Below are 14478 nucleotides of genomic sequence, written 5' to 3' on the forward strand. Positions count from 1 at the left end.
AAACCAATGTTGTTTACTTTTCTGGCTCTTTTGTCTTATGCTGATCCTTGGATTGTGTGTCATGTTTCCACTCATTAGGAAAAAAGAAGAAGCGAGAACAATGTCGTGATGTGAAAACCAGATATTGTATTTCACGCACCACTGGCGAAACCGTAAAAGAAAAAGTGGCAGAACACTCAGATTTTGTCTGCAGAGATAAATCTCCCAAGCCGCTATGATGAATTTCTCCTGATTGCTGCTGGAGGAAGAAAATAAATCCTAACTGTGCATTTAATATTCAGATCCTTTGTAATTCCTCCTGAAACTGAGCTGTAGTGCATCTTCCTTTCTGCATCTTACTCCTAATTGAGTCCAGTGGACATAAATATAAAAAGAGACACACCTACCTGTATAAAGAGAAGTGCATCATTTTCTACTCTAACAGAAAAATGAAGTAAAATCTTTTGAATCTAAAACTGACAAAATCATTCCTTCATCTTGTAACATCAAAAATCTAAATTTCCGGCTAATTAAGGAAACTTTTAAGGACAAAATGATGGCGTAGTTATCCCAAGTTCCTGAATTTATAGTATCTGGACTTTAATCCAATAAACATCACCACAGGAACTGTTTGTATTTGATTTATTGTTGGGTTAAATGGTCAAATGTTTGCTATAATTGAGCGTGCAGCAATGCCTCATGTATTGCTAGCATGCTAACATGCTACAATAAGAAAACAAGACAAAAGGAGCTTTAGTAAAGTCATGAAAAAAATATTTTATGTCTTATTTCATTAGTAATAATCAAACTATGCAAATCTACGTGCAATTTTCTCAGCATGGAGAAAAAATTTGCAAGTTGCCAAGATTTTTATTTTTATCAGCATAAAATTTGAATAAGTTTCACTAGTTGGGTAACCTGTTAAAATTTGATGTAGATTAATGTTTCAATCTAATATTATTAATATTAAACGTTGATTTATACAGTAGAATCTCTTGAGTATATGTTATTTACAAGAGAGACCTGCTAGCCTAATAAAGCTAACAGCTAGTTTCTCAGTTTCCTGTCTTGAAATTAAAAACAAGTTAATTTTTAAACGTTCTCATTATCATTCACTTTAAACTGAAAAACATTAATCTCTAGAAAAAGATGAAATAATCACTGCAATAAATAAACCTGCAGTTCTTGCTGTATTTGGGCAAACTCACTTAATGCTACCATGCTAACATGTTAGCTTGAAAAATATTTGGTTTTAGGCTTAGAATGAAAGACAAGATGTAGCTGTAGCAAAATTATAAAACAAAACCATGAAATCTTGTCTTATTTCAGTTTGTTGTGAAATAAAACATATTAGTAATTGAACAGTCCAAATTTATTTTAATTTGCTCAGCCTGAAGAAAAAGTTAATATGCCGCTAACAGTTTTTTAAAATTTGATCAGCATATAATTTTAATATGTTTCATTAGTTGATTAATATGTCCGCAATTGATGTAGCTTAGCTACCTTTAACCTAGCAATTTGAGCAAATTCTTATTACCATTTCCATTTAACTGGAAGGTATTTATCTCTAGAGAAACAAGCAAATAATTCTTGAAATACATACACCTGCTATATTTGCGTAAACTCCGCTTAATGCTAGCATGCTAATATGTTAGCATGTAAAATGTTGAGTTTTAGGATAACTGTTGGTGTTGAAAATAAAAAACAAACGCAAAGTCTTGTCTTATTTGAGTTTGTTGTGAAATAAATCACATTAGTAGGCGAACAATCCAAATCTGCATGTATTTTTTTCAGCCTGAAGAAAAAGTTAACAAGTTGCTAACGTCATTTTTTTTTTTATCTGCATAATATTTTAGTAAGTCTCAGCATGGACCAAGTTGAGGTGGGAACTGAGACATCCCTGAAGCCACGCTGCTGGCATGTCTAACCCAGAGGTGTTGTGCATGTAGATGTTCCATCACTGTGTGGATTTGTTTCTTACAGACACACACGACTCAGGAGCCTGAAAGCAAGACGAGCTGTTATAATCCCTGAAGACTGACAGAACGCTCTCATTTACAGCTCAAGGGCTGCTTCAGAAGAAACTCTGCGCCCAGATGTCAGCGCTAACGTCTACACATGTGGAATGAGAATAAGGAGAACTCAAACATCCACAGAAAGTGCTCAGAAACTAATTTGACTGTGTAGGGTGTGTCAGATTATTATGGTGAACAAAAAGCGCACACACCTGCAAATATCTCATCTAATTTACAGTAAATGACCCGTTTTCTTTCCGCCTTTGCTGTCAGGAGTAATAAAACTAACTTACAACAGCATTTCCCTACAGTGCAGTCAAAAAGGAGAGCTCCTCCCTGCTGCTTAGCTTTCCCCCATTAAAATGCGCATTTTGACAAACAAGCGTTTCTCCACATATTTCCACAAGAGGAATATCAGAGCAAATGGCCAGCAGGTTCATGAAATTAGAAATTGAATTTTTTTATTTATTTATGCGAACTGGTTGAAATACGAAGCGATAAATGAGATATTTCCTTCCAGCAGCTGTTGGGGGTGGTGTGGGCTGGCGACCATGTTTGGACTCTGACGGTTTTGAAAAACCGTTTTAGGATAAAAGAAGATTGTGAGCATCCTCACCATAAAACTTTATGGATGGACATAAAACACTCCTCACTGTAATGGATAATGCTATTACATCTGGATTTGCTGGAGATGCACCAGATAACAGGAAAGGAAAAAAGAATTACTCTATTTTATTATGTATGGTTGATCAATAAATAACAATAAAGTTGGCCTTATGCAGCCTATTTGATTTAAACTCCTATGTTTTTTTTAAATATATTAATATAAGTAACAAATTTGGTTTACACCAATATCTGAGAAAAAGGGAACACAAAAATATGAGTTTTAAGCAGTTAAACCACTTGTCTGATGGTTTGTTTTACTTAATTTACAAAAAATATGTTGGAATTTAAGTCACATTCTTAAGAACTTTAAACTAAAAGGTTTAGTTTAAACTTTAAAGTGATCCACGATTAGTTGAACATGTTAGCCTAAATATTTTGTAATTTTCCTATTAACTAAAAAATTGCTGTTGTTATAAGCAAAAAACTCATAATTACTTAAAAAAATTTATATTTTTCACCCATAGCAGTCGCCATTTTTTTACTCGATGGGCTGATGACGCGTTTGAATCTACAGAGTAAACACAGGGAGGCTAACTTTACTCCAGTTGTTGTTCATCATACTGCGTCTGACTGGTGTAATTTTAAATAATGCCACACTGTGTCACAGTTGGCTGTAATTTAAAAACAGAAAGAAAAACGTGAGGTGAATTTGGATAATTTCCCACATAAAGATGAAAAGTCGGACCTAATTTGTGCCCTCAACATTTCTCTCCAGAAGACTTTGGGTCATTTATACGAGCAAAACCAACGAAGGCTTCCACAGGTGATCTTAACAAGCTTAATAGATTCAATTAATAGTTATTTTCTGGGTGTGCTGCGGTGGCGCAGGGGTTAAGCGCACCCCATGTATGGAGGCCTTGGTCCTTGACGCGGCCGTCGCAGGTTCGATTCCCGGGATGGTGACCTTTGCCGCATGTCTTTCCCCATCTCTCATTGCCAACTTTCCTGTCAATTACCTGTCAAATAAAGGCCACTAGAGCCAATAAAACCTTTAAAAAACAGTTATTTTCCACTCCTGTTTTACTACTTATGTATGAAGACGCAGCAATAAAAACTGCAGATAAATCTTGTTACAGTTTTAAGTTTCCCCTTATGCCAACATACAGGCAAGTAGCCAATTATTAATTTAATTTAAATGATTTAAGATTTTGTAACTAATTTTCTTTTCATTAAAGAAGAACACTGAGGTGTTTACCCTGTTTATGACCAAAATTATATATTATTTAGATATATATATTTTGGCTGTGGAAGTATTTAAAAAGTGCTTCTTCTCCATTTTTGTTGCAGTCATTCATTATTACTGTTTTGAGTGAAGAATAACAATTAAAAGGACAAAAATAAACTAATAATAAAAATTCATTTCTGGAAAGCATTAAAAGGCGAATAACAGCAACTGGTGTGGAAATTTGGCAAAAATAAAATGCACTTTGTAAAAAAATCTGAACATTTTGTAAACTGTATTTAAATTCAGAATCTTCAGACAGTGAATCAGTTCATTTGAACCCAGATTAGCTAAATTTAAAATGAGCTCTTGTTATTTTATTAACACTCTGAATAACCAATCAACTCTTTTGGTTAATACATTTTTATCTCATTCACTTGAGGAGACAACGTAAAGATTTTTACTGGTTTCCAACATGTGGAAACATTGCAGATTTAATGACTGTTGACTTTCTCACCAAACACTTTGAGCAGAAGCTCTCTCTCCTGGAAGCCGGCCTTGTTGGAGGCCTTGCAGGAGAACGTTCCTCCATCGGCCTGCCGGATGTTTCGGATGGTCAGCATGCTGCGTCCGCCCTCCAGCTGGCTGAAAATGTACTTGTCTGAAGGCTCCAGCTGCTGCCCCTTCCTGCACAAACACAGAAACTAACACCTTCAGACCTTCTGCACTTCATAAAATAAAAATATCCTCTCTCAAATTTGTCTACAGTCACCTCTGGACTGCAGCACTTGCTAAAATCGCTCCTCTGACGCACTGAAAGCTGTGCTGACTTAATGTCTTTTTCACATTGGACTCTGTTGGAAAATTAATCAGGGGGAAAGAAACAAGCAGCTAAATTGATGCATGTCTATATAAAGGCTTCCAAGCAGAAGCACAATGGTGAGAAACAGGTTTGCTGCCTCCCCCGCTTGTTTATTTGTGGCTGTTTAACCAGCCGTGTAATCCACAGGGGTAAGACTCGGATTTTATTGGGGGGAAAATGTCAAATTTCTGGAGCAGATTTAGGCAAAAGCATCAAAAAATTAGTCACTGAGTGAATGATCTCAAAACTTTTTTGGACGATATATAAATTACATTCCTGAAGCATCTTCTGTCCACATGTCTACAAACTATTTCGAAAACGTATCGCAGTAAAAGTGATTCACCTCAGTCGATGTAGGTAATGATTAGTTTATTGTTTTAAGTATCTGACTTACTGCAAAACTGATACTATGACCTTTTCGGTTTTATCCAGAGTTTGTTGTTTTTACTTTTAAGCAGTGATGCTGCGATCACAGCAAACGAGTGATGCACGTCAAAAACACACGTGTGCATTTGACATTTTGCTCTAGATGTGCATCAGATGCGATAAAATCGCTCTAGACGCTCGTTGGGATGAGCCGTTGTTTTCCGTTACCAGTCTCTCATACTATGGAGAGTGAAATTGAGAGAGCTGCACCCAAATATTACGTAGAGAGAAAAGCTTCTGCTGTCACAAGGGCTCAGATGTCTCTGCTGAACTTTTTGTGTTCAGTTTTTATTGAACAAACAACGGCAACAGCTGATAACGGCGCATTAGGATGAGTGTCTGGGTTTTATTTACTGAAATCAATAAGATGTGGCCATCAGACGTGTGTTTGAATTCACCAGATAATTCAGAGGTTTTGTGAGTTTCACAAGCTAGCTGGGCGCTGACGACGGTTGCTATCAGCGCTGTTTTTGTCCCAACTACAGGTCACTACATTACGTAGAGGAGACTCTCTGATTGGTTGATGCTCCGCGTTGAGCGGCGAAAGTTCAGATTTTCCAACTCCAGCGTCAGACGCTCAAAATGCTTCAATCACGCCCTCGACGCGTCTCCACATAGAGTTTGAATGTAAACCAGACGCTCAAATCACGTTTGGTGAGAATGCAGCATCATAAGACACAGTGGTGAAACTTGAAACTGCTCAGCAGGTTGTTGCTAGGTAAACAAAGAATGAGTGAGTTGCTAGGTAACCATGGAGAGAGAGAGTTAGTTGATTCCACCAACATAGCTTAGCTAGCCATGAGGTTGAGCGGCTAAAGTCTTTCTTCTGCCTACATTTCCCAGAATGCTGTGCGTTTCTGGATAATTTCAGTGAAATTATTGAATATTCTAGCAGATGTATCATCGATTGATTGATTTATTATCCTAACCTTAATGAAGTCAACCAATTATATAAAACAGATGGTCTTATAAGCTGATGAATTACGGTTAGTTTTCACACAAAGCTTTTTTTTATTTTGTCTCACTTTTTTGTACTCAAGTTCAGATCTTAATAAAGCGTCTCACATTAGATTTTTAAAAATATTTTGTTACTTATAAACAAAAAATTAAAGGAGGGTAAACTTCATTTTTTTTCAGCATAGCTGGATGCATGTAAACTAATATGTATTTCCATCTGGACAAGCCTAAAACTTGCCTACATGTGTAGTTGAATCTATATTTATAGAGCTACACGTGTTTCTAAACAAAGCCAGCTTTCTCGTCTTGTAGGAAAAGCCTCATTTAAAGTCGGCGGAGGAATCACCAAAGCAAAGTAATAATAACTTTACGTGGCGAAGAGGAAATGAAGAGAGGCGTCATCGTAGCGGTGGACAGTCTAGGACGCGCCACAGCAGTGGATGTCATTACACTGACTGACTGCTGACAGGTAGTCTATTACCAAAGATGCTCAGAGGACGAGGTGAAGCCTCACTCTGACAGGAAATGCAGCTGTGAGGCTGGAATATGCTGGGAGGCGCGAGATCAGAAGCAGAAACTAAATTGGGTTGTGATTTGTTGTTGGCGTCAAAGACGTTTTCTTTGTTTGCTGGTGAAGAGTGTGAGCGACCTGCAGGCTGGAAACACACCTCCACTGTTCCAGTCAGTGGGCCTGCTGATTATCTACCGCTGAAATGGCTTTTATTTGATTATTGGAATACTAATGCGGAGTAGAATATGTAGCACCTGGATTAGCGGCAGTCAAACAAGCCGCAGAGTGATTACATCCACAGGACAGAGCCCAAATATTTTTTTCAGAGCCTTTTATTCTTCAGTAGAAGTTAACAAGTCAGATTTTATGGGAGAGGCTGGAGTATAAAAAGGAATATAAAAACCAAAAGATTAAATTTTATGCTATATAGCCTGAGGTGACCAGATTCAAACCAGCAATATTAATCTGTCACTGAGTCAGACTGTCATCCATTAACAGCAGAGTTACGTTTACTTGAGTGGCTTTTTAGGAGAAATTTACTTTTAGGAGTATTTTTATTTCAGTAATTTTATTACTTAGTATTTCTGCTCTTACTTGAGTTAGTATTTCTGCATTTTCTACCCACTGAATGAAAAACAAACATGTTTTAACCAAAAACTCACCAGACACAAAGCTCAAAGTTGGGACAATAGAGCAACATTTTCTGGTTGTGAAGTTGCTAAAATTAGCGTTTCATTTAATCTACAAGCGATAAACTGGTTCTGTCCTACCATCACAAATGTAAAAGTGGACTTTACTCATAACATGTCGAAGATTATTACGTAATTGTTAAATGGAGTGGATTATTTTCAAAGATCAATTGACATATCAGGAGACTTAAATAAATAATAAAAATAAACAAATGTATTTTTTTATTTCTTCAACAGTAGTTATGATTCTTAAAATTGAATCCTGAACACAAGTTTGATGAGATGGAGAGAGGATGAGAGAAATAGTTAAAAATCACATAATGTTTGCTCAAATATTTCCAAATATTACCAGAGAAGATGAAATGTTGTCCTTTTGACAAAAGAGGTTTGACGTGTAAATTATTACTAGCATAGGTGCTAAAACCCTGCAAATTCTTGCACTTAGTCGACTCAAAGGAAAGGTTGGATTTTCTAACGCGATTATTCTAATGTTGTAAAAGGTGGATTTGTTAAAAGGATTGATGCGTCTCTGCTATTAGTGCCTAAAAATGTGGAAAAAAGAAAGAAAAAGTTACAGCTTTTGATATTTTAACCATTTCCATCAAATTAAATCTCGCCTGCAGTGAGTTTCTAAAGAACGCTTCATTTCTTTTTACTCTTTTCTTCCTGAGAACCATCGATTTCTGTTCACTTCGGCACTGCATGTAAAACAAGTCGCAGAGAAACCCGCCGGAGCAGCGAAGCGTGTCACAGTTACAACTGTTTGTGACATCTTTACAGTTCGCGGCGATGAAAATAGTCGCAGGAAACATCGTCTCTGTGCTCCGTTTAGACGAAAGGCAGAACGACAGAAAGCAACAGAAAAAGATGGTGGAGGGAAAACAATATGACCTACAATTGAATCCCCATAAAGTGCTATCAACAGATGCTCAGGTGCAAAGAGCTTGTCACAATTGCCTGCTGAGTGGGAGCGAGCTAATTGCTGGATGTTGGAGAGAAGAGCGGATAGCAGAGAGTCAACTACTTCTGGTGCAAATTCTCGCACCGCTGCTGTTTGACATTTGATCTTTTTCTGCAGCTGTTGGAGGTGATGTGTGAGGGTGGATTGCAGATTCCTTAATTGGAATTGCGACATGATATCTTTGTTGTCTGCAACCAAAAATACAAAATCTAGAGTGTGTGAGTTATGGGTAAAACACAAGCGTGATAGTAGAAACCATGCGGTTTCAGTTTATGTTCATGAACTTTAAATGACATGCAGGGTTTCCCCCAGAAAACTTGCTAAGCCCGGAGCTCAGGACGCTACGGCCGGCGGCCATGTTTTTGAGTTAAAAAATGTTTCAAGTTGACAGGAAATTTGAATATATAACCTGATAGTTATACAATTTTGGAAGATTAATACTTAAACACCAACTATAAAGTCTTAAAAAAAAGGGCAATCATGAAAAAAAACCCTAAAGAATTAACAATGCTAAGTCTGGTGGGGGCACAAGTAAAGCCTGGTGGCCCGCCAGGCTTATAACACACTGAGGGAAACCCTGGGCATAGTGGAAGGTTGTTGGATCAAATCAAAATGTTGTATTTCCTGGAAAATGCTTTAAAAAAGAAACTAAATTAAAAATGAAAACTTTATGAGAAATAGACACATCTGAAATAAATGTGAAATATTTTCAGGATCATAAAAAACTTGCTAAATGCGTCTGTTTTTAATAAAAAAGGGCTCCGTTTGATGATGTGGAGCGGAATCTCATAATTGCAAGCCATATTACAATATTTCAATCAGAGGCAGTGCTGAATATTCACTCTTAAAAGGAAAAGAAAACTGATTACGTTACTTTTTACGTTAAGTTTGATTTTTTTCTGTTTCAACCCTTTTCTATGAACAGAAAGTATAAAAGACATTACCTGTGCCATGTGACCAGAGGATCAGGAGATCCTGAAGTGATGCAAGTGAAGGTGACTGACTCCTGGTAGTCGGCTGTGGCGTTGAAGGACTGCTGGAAGACCGATAGCGACGGAGGAACTGCACACAGACAGGAACAAGGAGTCACACATTCTGCCGAGGTAATGGGACGAAAACTAAACGTTCTGCATGAAATGTCAGTTTTCATGAAGCCATATAAACACCTTCTGAAAACATATGCAGGAAACAGCAATAAGACACCAAGCTGGCATTGTTAGCAATCTGTTGGGACTTCTTGGAAATGCTGTGGATGTTTGTAATTCCCACAGGGATTTTAGTTGACATTTTGACCAAGCTTTGGTGAAAACACACAGGGACGTGAAACGATTATGTTGTTTTCTGCTTCTGAAATGCTCAGTTAAATCTACTCGAACGGAGACGAGACGGAAACGCGTTCGAATCAGAAGAAAACTGAGAGTTTTTGCTTCATGTCTGATTCACAAGGCCTGAGCTCCGGCAGCTGATCATGTCAGGCCGATTTCTGTGGCTTAATAGAGACACTTCACTCTGGTGGTTGTTAGATTAGGGGTTTGAAGGACATGCAGCATGAATGTTATTTTCTTTCCAAGGTGCATATCATTTTTACCTTTGGGACAATGATTTTTATACTGAAACTGTTACTTCAAAGAGATGGAAAGGAACATTTTTCTGGTTAAAGAATGGCTCAATTGGCAGAACAAATAATAAAAGATTATTGTGGCCAAAGACACAGCCTTGAGGAATTCCTTACATCTCAGGAACCACAAGGTTTATTTGAATTGTTGTGGAATAAACACAAAGCTACCAATGCTATTAGCTAATCTAACACATCAGTGGTACATTAGCAACTGATGCTATTAGCTAATCTAACACAGCACCACTCCACTGATGATCTGTCAGAGTTGGTGTGTTTTGGTCACCTTTTTTAATTTATAGCTAAACCAAAACACCAAATTCCACAACACATCTACATGTTATGGTTGTCATAGTCAAGCTAGCATAGTTAAATTACTTTTGTCTCTTGCACTATTGTTTTTTTCTTAACACTTTTTTCTGACCTTGTTGTCTAGTTATTGTAGTGTTGAATATTAGCAGCAAACACTGCCTCCCTTTTTCTTTTATAAATCACGCGTTATATCGATAACTTAACAGCTAAAACCAATGCTAGTCATTGTTAGCGAGCAGGAAGCTGGGGAAGCAACGTCACGCTGTGACAGTCTATATGATGCAGGAAATAATTATCCATGTCAGCAGCTTCATGTCTTTCGGTGTATTTTATGGAAGTAGAAGCGACATTCCTATTACATGAGCCACATACTGTAAATACAGCGTGTCTCGCTAATCTGCAAACAGCAGCATTGTTACAGCAGAAGCCCTGATGACTTTATCAACGGCGCAGGGTGAGGGCTGTCAGCAACACGCAGGGAGTCCCTGTCACCCAGTCAACTGCCGCCTGTCGTTTTATCAACCGACAGAAGGAGACCAAGGCGAGAGCAACCTCGCTCTCATCTTTATTCCCCGTCGCGCTGACAAGGGAACGACAACTTCATGGCGCTTGAATGTAAATGAAGCAAATCAACCCATTTCTCCAGCACATATTTACGCTGCGCCTCTGCTCCCACTGCTGCCACCCTTCCCAATCTCAAGAAGTGATTAAGCGTGTTTGGAGCAGCTTAGTGGTGCTCTGGATGTTTACTCTCTCCAGTTTGCCTCGGCTGGGTGGGGGATGATTATGATGTGCAGAAAAATGGCCAACGCTGGAGCAACTGCAGCTGGAGGAGCAATTCAACCAAAGACAGAAGATTTTTGTGTTTGGTTTTTATCAGAGGGCTGGAAAACCAAACAAAACAACTGTCATGGCTACGATCGCTTCATTATTAGCACCAAAAAAAAAAAAGAAAAAGAGAAATAGAGAATGTCAGAGTCGTTTCTGGTTTCAAAAATAGTGTTTAACTTTACTTTTAAAAATAACCAGGTTGACTACATTCAAAATTGAAATATAAACACCAATTTTTTCCAGCTGCCTTTTCTTCTTAATCACAGCAGAAGGTTTTCAACCATTTGTATAAATTTAGAATTATTTTGCAAATAATTCGTCAAATACTTAACAGGCCACATCAGCAACAACAAAAAAGTCATGTAATTCTTAAACAATTCAATTATTTAACTTTTTAAAAATGTGGCTCTCGTGTTTAAGAATACATAGAAGTAACAAAAAGTTATAATTTAGACTAAAATTAATCTATTTTTCAGAGGTATCTCTAAAAAAAGAGGTTGACTTAAATTAAAAGAACTCATTGTGTCTCAAAGTAATTAAAAAGACAAAACTGTTGCTCTAATGTGTTCAAGCAAACCTGAAAAACCCCCCCACAAATTCCTTCATTTTGTTCATATCCTTAAATGCTAAAAGTCACCAAACTCCTCCTTGCGTTTCGTTCCTGGAAGGCAGAGACAATCCCTTTCCTCTGAAACGGAGCCAAGAGTGAAGCTCAGGCTGCAGCTTCAGGACGGGAATATCTGTCAACCCGAACTGCAGCTCCTCCCACACCATCTGCATAATGAAATCTGATTACAGTGTGAGGGAACCGGCACAATGCAAAGGCTTAATAATGCCAGGTGTCGGTGAGAAAGCCTGCTATCGGTTGTTATTACACAAATAATGCATCTCGGTCGGTACACAGCAACCCATTACAACACATTACGGTAAGCAGGATGTAATTGCGCTGGAAATTAAATTTTGTTTTGTGTTTTGTCTAACCTGACGTGCTGGAGTGTTTTTAAAGTTTAGCTAAACGACAACCACATTATCAAATAAAACTTTGCACTTATGATGAGAAATTTCTTAGAATTCAAATAATTATTAATAATGTGACTGCAAAACGATCATCAACCCTGCACCGACATGCGCGACCCTTGCAAAGAGGTGTTACGATTTCCTAAATTTGAGTGACTGTGTGTAACTAGCAAATTGAAATAATCATGTAATCTCTAAATATTTAGTTAGATTAAAAGCCATAATTATTTTCATAAGATTAGGAAACAATTTAAAATCAACATTTAAAGCTTTTGTTCTCAATAAAGATGTTCAAATTTAGGGTACAAGTCATGACAAAAACCAAGGAGACAAAAAGTAGATAAGAAAATAAATGAGTGTTTCAGAATAAACAAAACAGGAAGTGCTTTTATTTTTATCTTTCTGGCAGGAAGCAAGTCATAATCAGAGGTGGGTAAAGTACCCAGATATTTTTTTAAAGAGTAAAAAAGTATTTGGTAAAAAGTCGAATCAAGTCCTGAGTAACTGATCAACTTATGATCTAATACTCATCAGACAGAGCAACAAGGGTGTAAAGAAAATCGATGGATGGATGGAAATGTTGGTGTTTTAAGATAAAAATTGACAATTATTTATATAAGTAACAAAATATAACAAAATAAAGTATTTTTTTTCCAGATCAGTTTCTTTGAATAAAAAACTTATGAAACTTTAACAAAAACTGCAGCTGTGTGTCTGTGTCTAGTGAATTTTTGGTTAAAACATATTTGTTTTTCATTCAGTGGGAAGAAAATCCAGAAATTTTACTCAAGTAAAATACTTGAGTAGAAATACTTCATAATAAAATTACTAAAGTTAAAGTAGAAAGTACAGGGTGGTAAAAATACTTCTAAAAGTTAATTTTTACTTTTACTACCCAACTCTACTCATAATATTGTAGCCAGCTTAGCAGCTAAGCTACATTTATTTTTTTTCCTGAATGATCTGTTTAACATGGGGTTTGTTATTATGAAGTGGTGGCTAACATGAACAGATTATGAGTCATAAACATCCCATAATAACCCAAAACGTACCCCCTAATAATCAAGGTTATCCTTTCAAAGTAAAAGCTGCCGTTTGTAGCTTCCTTTCACTCTTCAATGAGACACATATCCAAGTCAAATCTGGAGAACACATCCCCTTTTCTTAAGTTTTTAAAATGACCTGTTCAGCTTTTTAATCACAGAATCTCGTCTTTGGTGATTCTGAAACCACCTCATAGTAAGAAAGCAGGAAGAGCCCAAACATTAGAGCAGAATGAAGCTTCACCAGGTTGAAAATGAGCTAATCTCTGATCAAAACCATTGATTTCAGCAGCAGCTGTTCTCCAGTGTCGTCCTCAGGCATCAGCGCGCCTCGCTGAAGCGTTAATGAGACGCTGCCAAGCTGAGAGACTTCAAACGAGCAAACCGGCAACAGGCTGGACGCATCCAACAGGAATCTGGCAAGATTCATGAATTCTTCATGCATTAGTCATATCCTTCAAACTTCAGACGATCGGTGGAGACAGCACAAACTTAAACAATCACTGTAATCACGTTTTAAAGGTGACAAGTCACTTGGACTGATTTAAAAAGCTCCAGAATTTGTTTTACTTTCCATGCTAATAGCCTAAAAGTTGCAAAATCCTCTGAAAAACCACTGAAAGTGTTGCTTTCTGGATTAGCGCTGGAACCAAGCCAGCTTTTATTTATATAAATAAGTATTTATACTCCTTTCCTGATTGTGATTTATGTCAAGAAAAAGTAAGTGAAGAAATATTGAAGGACACAAGCGGTGGTTTCCCCTGACAGCAGAAGAAAGGAAAATTGCAGGCTCTGGTTTGAGAGTGAGTGAGCCAACAATTAGGTGAACGTGTTGAGGAAAGCTACATGGAAATTAGAACGCTTTTTTCTGTTTTGACTGAAAATATTATGACTGAGACAAAAATAATTGATGACTTGGAAGAGGTTTAACAGGGATTTCATACAATATTTGCGAATCTCTTGGTTTTATAAAAATCATAACCAATGACGACTGTTTTTATTGAGTTTGGGTCTGCAGAACAAACACGGCTTTCAGAAAATTACTTTATAATCTGCTTTTGCTAGTATCCTATAAAAGGTTTCCTAAAGTTAAATTTTCCTCTTGACATGGAAACAGTATGATAACAGCAATAAAATGCATGAAAACCAACTTTTGAGGCAATATTACTAAATATTTTGGTCCAGTTTCTAGTGTAAATATCTCATCTTAAACTAATTTACAAGTAATTTCTCAGCAAGAAATATGAGCTTGTTTTAAGTCAATAAAACCTTGATATTGATGAAAAAGTACTAGTTTCGTTGACAGATTATTTCACTAAAACATTGTAAAAATGTTTTGTTATAAGTTAAATAATCTGCCACTAGAGATAGTATTTTTTCATAAATATTTAGACTGAAAACAAGATCATATTTCTTGTTGAAAACTTACTAA

The 14478-nt window shown here is 36.9% G+C and overlaps 1 protein-coding gene across 4 annotated transcripts in view; it reads right to left on the bottom strand.

The window, feature by feature from the left end:
• ncam2a (neural cell adhesion molecule 2a) overlaps positions 1-14478 on the bottom strand; it is a 315525-nt gene that overhangs the window by 45593 nt on the left and 255454 nt on the right. For all 4 annotated transcript variants that reach the window (XM_008429298.3, XM_008429289.3, XM_008429279.3 and 1 more), the window contains exons 6-7: positions 9173-9290; positions 4340-4509 (exon numbers count right to left, since the gene is read on the bottom strand). In XM_008429298.3, coding sequence (XP_008427520.2) covers positions 4340-4509; positions 9173-9290 — 288 coding nt within the window. The remainder of the gene's footprint in view (positions 1-4339; positions 4510-9172; positions 9291-14478) is intronic.

This window comes from Poecilia reticulata, chromosome 2, assembly GCF_904066995.2.
Source record: "Poecilia reticulata chromosome 2, P_reticulata-male-v2, whole genome shotgun sequence".
Taxonomy (NCBI): domain Eukaryota; kingdom Metazoa; phylum Chordata; class Actinopteri; order Cyprinodontiformes; family Poeciliidae; genus Poecilia; species Poecilia reticulata.